Source organism: Anneissia japonica, unplaced genomic scaffold, assembly GCF_011630105.1.
Source record: "Anneissia japonica isolate Jap-2015-1 unplaced genomic scaffold, ASM1163010v1 scaffold128_len593404_cov183, whole genome shotgun sequence".
Classification (NCBI taxonomy): domain Eukaryota; kingdom Metazoa; phylum Echinodermata; class Crinoidea; order Comatulida; family Comatulidae; genus Anneissia; species Anneissia japonica.
Genome location: NW_022713787.1, coordinates 113,450 through 116,439, shown reverse-complemented (window position 1 = coordinate 116,439; position 2,990 = coordinate 113,450). Strand labels below are relative to the sequence as shown.

General features: G+C 39.7%; 1 protein-coding gene across 1 annotated transcript; it reads left to right on the top strand.

The window, feature by feature from the left end:
* Positions 1–1,508: 1,508 nt before the first annotated feature.
* Positions 1,509–2,462, top strand: LOC117108741 (adenosine receptor A3-like). Its single transcript, XM_033250871.1, has one exon. It carries the CDS (start codon positions 1,509–1,511, stop codon positions 2,460–2,462), a length of 954 nt encoding a protein of 317 aa, XP_033106762.1.
* Positions 2,463–2,990: the final 528 nt, after the last annotated feature.

Below are 2,990 nucleotides of genomic sequence, written 5' to 3'. Positions count from 1 at the left end.
AGTCCCCATCGGGATTCCTAACTAAGACCTTCCGATTACAGTTTGGATACTCAACAAACTCAGCACCCTAAAATGTTTCCATTAGGACAAGTTTTTTTTTTTTTTCAAGGTATTGCGTAGTACGCAATAAATAACATTAAATCACATGATTGTAACTTTTGCATTGGGGATTAAAGACGATAATAAATATTTGAGAAAAACGTGTGCCCCATTCGTATGAACCCAAAAACCAATTCCCGTTCTGATACTCATCAACTAAGCTATAAAGCCAAGTGGTATACAGGGGCAGGTGGAGGGGCGCAATTTTTTGCTCCTTCCCCCGAGCGCCAAACAGTGGTGGCGCCAGGACCTGCCCGACGGAGGGGCTAAAGGCCCCGACGGGAGGGGGCTAGTGGAGCGAATCGAGTCTCACTTGACTGGGGCCAGGGGTCCAGTGTGGCCAGAGGTCCTCGGTGGGGGTTCAGGGGGCTTCGCCCCCTGGATCCACGGATATTTGATGAATTATGGCGAATTTTTATTACTTATTTGATAGGCATCGAGTTACTATAACATGACTTCATGTAGGCTATGCTTTGTAATGTTGAAATCAGCTTCCAAAATCAAAACATTTTAAATAAAGCAAGAAACAAAGAGTATGCAATATAACCATCTAATTTATTTTGAAATCCTCATTCTTGAAAGTGAATTCTATATTTTGGAAATTTTACATGAAATCTGTCAACCACGCTCTCATGGTCGAGGTTGCTTCACCTATCACGATGTATTCCAACCATCATGAGGCTATCTAAATGAGCATTTGTCATAACAGAATGCAAATTATTATTAATTAGTCTCATTGAATTATTATTATTATTATTATTATTATTATTATTATTATTATTATTATTATTATTATTATTATTGTTATTATTATTTGTTGTTGTGATGGTTAACACAAACAATATGGTGGCTAAACGAATATTACATGTAAATATTTTTTTTAGTTGTTTGTTCCCCGACAAAAGTTATCGTCTTCCCCGACGGTGGGGGGGGGGGGGGATATGCTTCCCTGAGAGGGGGCTATAGCCCCCAACCCCTTCTGGCGCCATCATTGGCGCCAAAACCTCTAGCTACGCCATTGATTGGGAGGTGGGAGACGCCTTCGCGATTGCGTCAATTGTACTGAAAACACTGTCGCCACAGTCTACCGATTTTAAGGAAACCATGCTGCACCAATTGCCGACGATGAGACGGCTGGATTAACAACTACCATATTGTTACTCCTTGTAATACGCCTACTGAGCATATGACTGTGGACTGTCCGTCAACATAAAGCTAAGTCTCAGGTATTCATTAGATTAGATTTGTATTTTGTCTAATGATCAACATTTTTAGCTTTGAAGTTTTACAGTATTCTGCCTGCATTTCTAGTCGTACGCTTGCTTAGTAAACATTTATTCTATCAAGCTGATTAACTACATTTATCTTCAATGCGCTGGTTGGGATACGTAAGCCTGTACTTCTCGTCAATGGTATTAGTGTCAGCTATGGCAGAGGTTGAACTTAAGAAAGAAGAAACGGCAAACATTTCACTAGAATTCGGCACCAACGGTTGCAATACTTCGTTGCTTGAACGCTTTTTGATTCAACTAATATCCGAAAATAAATGCAACTACACTGCAATTTTAGCCTACATTAGCTGTATATTATCAATTGCATTGAACTTTAGTATATTCGTTATTATTGTGTCGGATAAGACATTGCGGAAGAAGGGAAATAACGTTTTTACCGGTTCGTTGGCGCTCTCTGATAGTTTCTTTTCGGTTGCTGTCATTGTATTGGTTTCAATTTCCAAACCAGGAAGAGATGAGGTCTTCCTTTACACGTTCACTGCCTGCTTAACTTTCGCTATCATCTCAATTCAAACGATTGGTGTTGTTGCTATAGAGAGACTTCTGGTAATCGTTATTTTTCCTTTTAGGCGCATAAACACGCCAAAGAAAATGTTACTTGTTTGCTTCTGTATCTGGGGATTCACTATCTCTTTCTCATCAGTTTTACTTATTGCACATAAACATGACGAACTTGGATTTATAATGTCAGTCTGGGACGTGGTCATCTTGGTTAATGTGTATGTGTCATATGCGTTGATATACTGGTCTGTGAAAAATCACGAGAAGAAGGTAAGCGATCACAGAACGCAGGAAATCAACATCTCGAAAAAGCTGCTCAAGACGTTTTTGATCATCTGCGTCACTTGCACTGTTTGTTGGATGCCTATCATTACACTCACCATCTTAGAACACTTTGGAAAAATTGACTGTAACAAAAATGCTTACACTCATATATTTATTATTAGCTTCAATCTTGCTTTAGCTTATTCTATTGCTAACCCTATAGTGTATGGTTTCAGAATCCACGAACTACGAAATGCTATCGGCGAACGTTTCACCAGTTTGTGGACTTTGAGTGTTCGTCAATAGATGTATATTATATATTTGGTTAAAACATTATGAACATTTAATAGTTGTATAGGTCTATAGCTACTTAATGCAGATGTGTAATGCAGAATATACTGTACTAAATAACTGATTGACTTAAAAACCCTAGTGGGAGAGGGGCTTAAAGCCCCTCTCCCACTAGGGTTTTTTTCAGTATACGAGTAACAAGAGAATGCCGAGTGGCTAACTCGGCAAACTCGGCAAAAACTCGTAGGACGATTCGGAAAGCTCGGAGAGGACTCTTACCTACTCGTAGCAGCTCTGAACTCGTGGCGCTAATTTTGAACATGTTCAAAATTATCGCCACGAGTAGATAACTCGTAGTAAACTCGAAGAACTCATAGGTAGCTCGTAGAGTACTCGGGTGCTCCTACCAAGCTTAAAGCTGCTCTCCCACCTAGGTTTATTTCACCTAAGAGTCGTACGATTTCTACGAGTTAAAACTCGTGATCTTTGGAAAGGACCTATACGAGCTTATTACGTGTTAGCTACGAGGGAGGTACGACTTTA

Excerpts from the sequence above, each read along its gene's own strand:
- LOC117108741 (XM_033250871.1), top strand. The coding sequence starts at position 1,509 with ATGGTATTAGTGTCAGCTATGGCAGAGGTTGAACTTAAGAAAGAAGAA.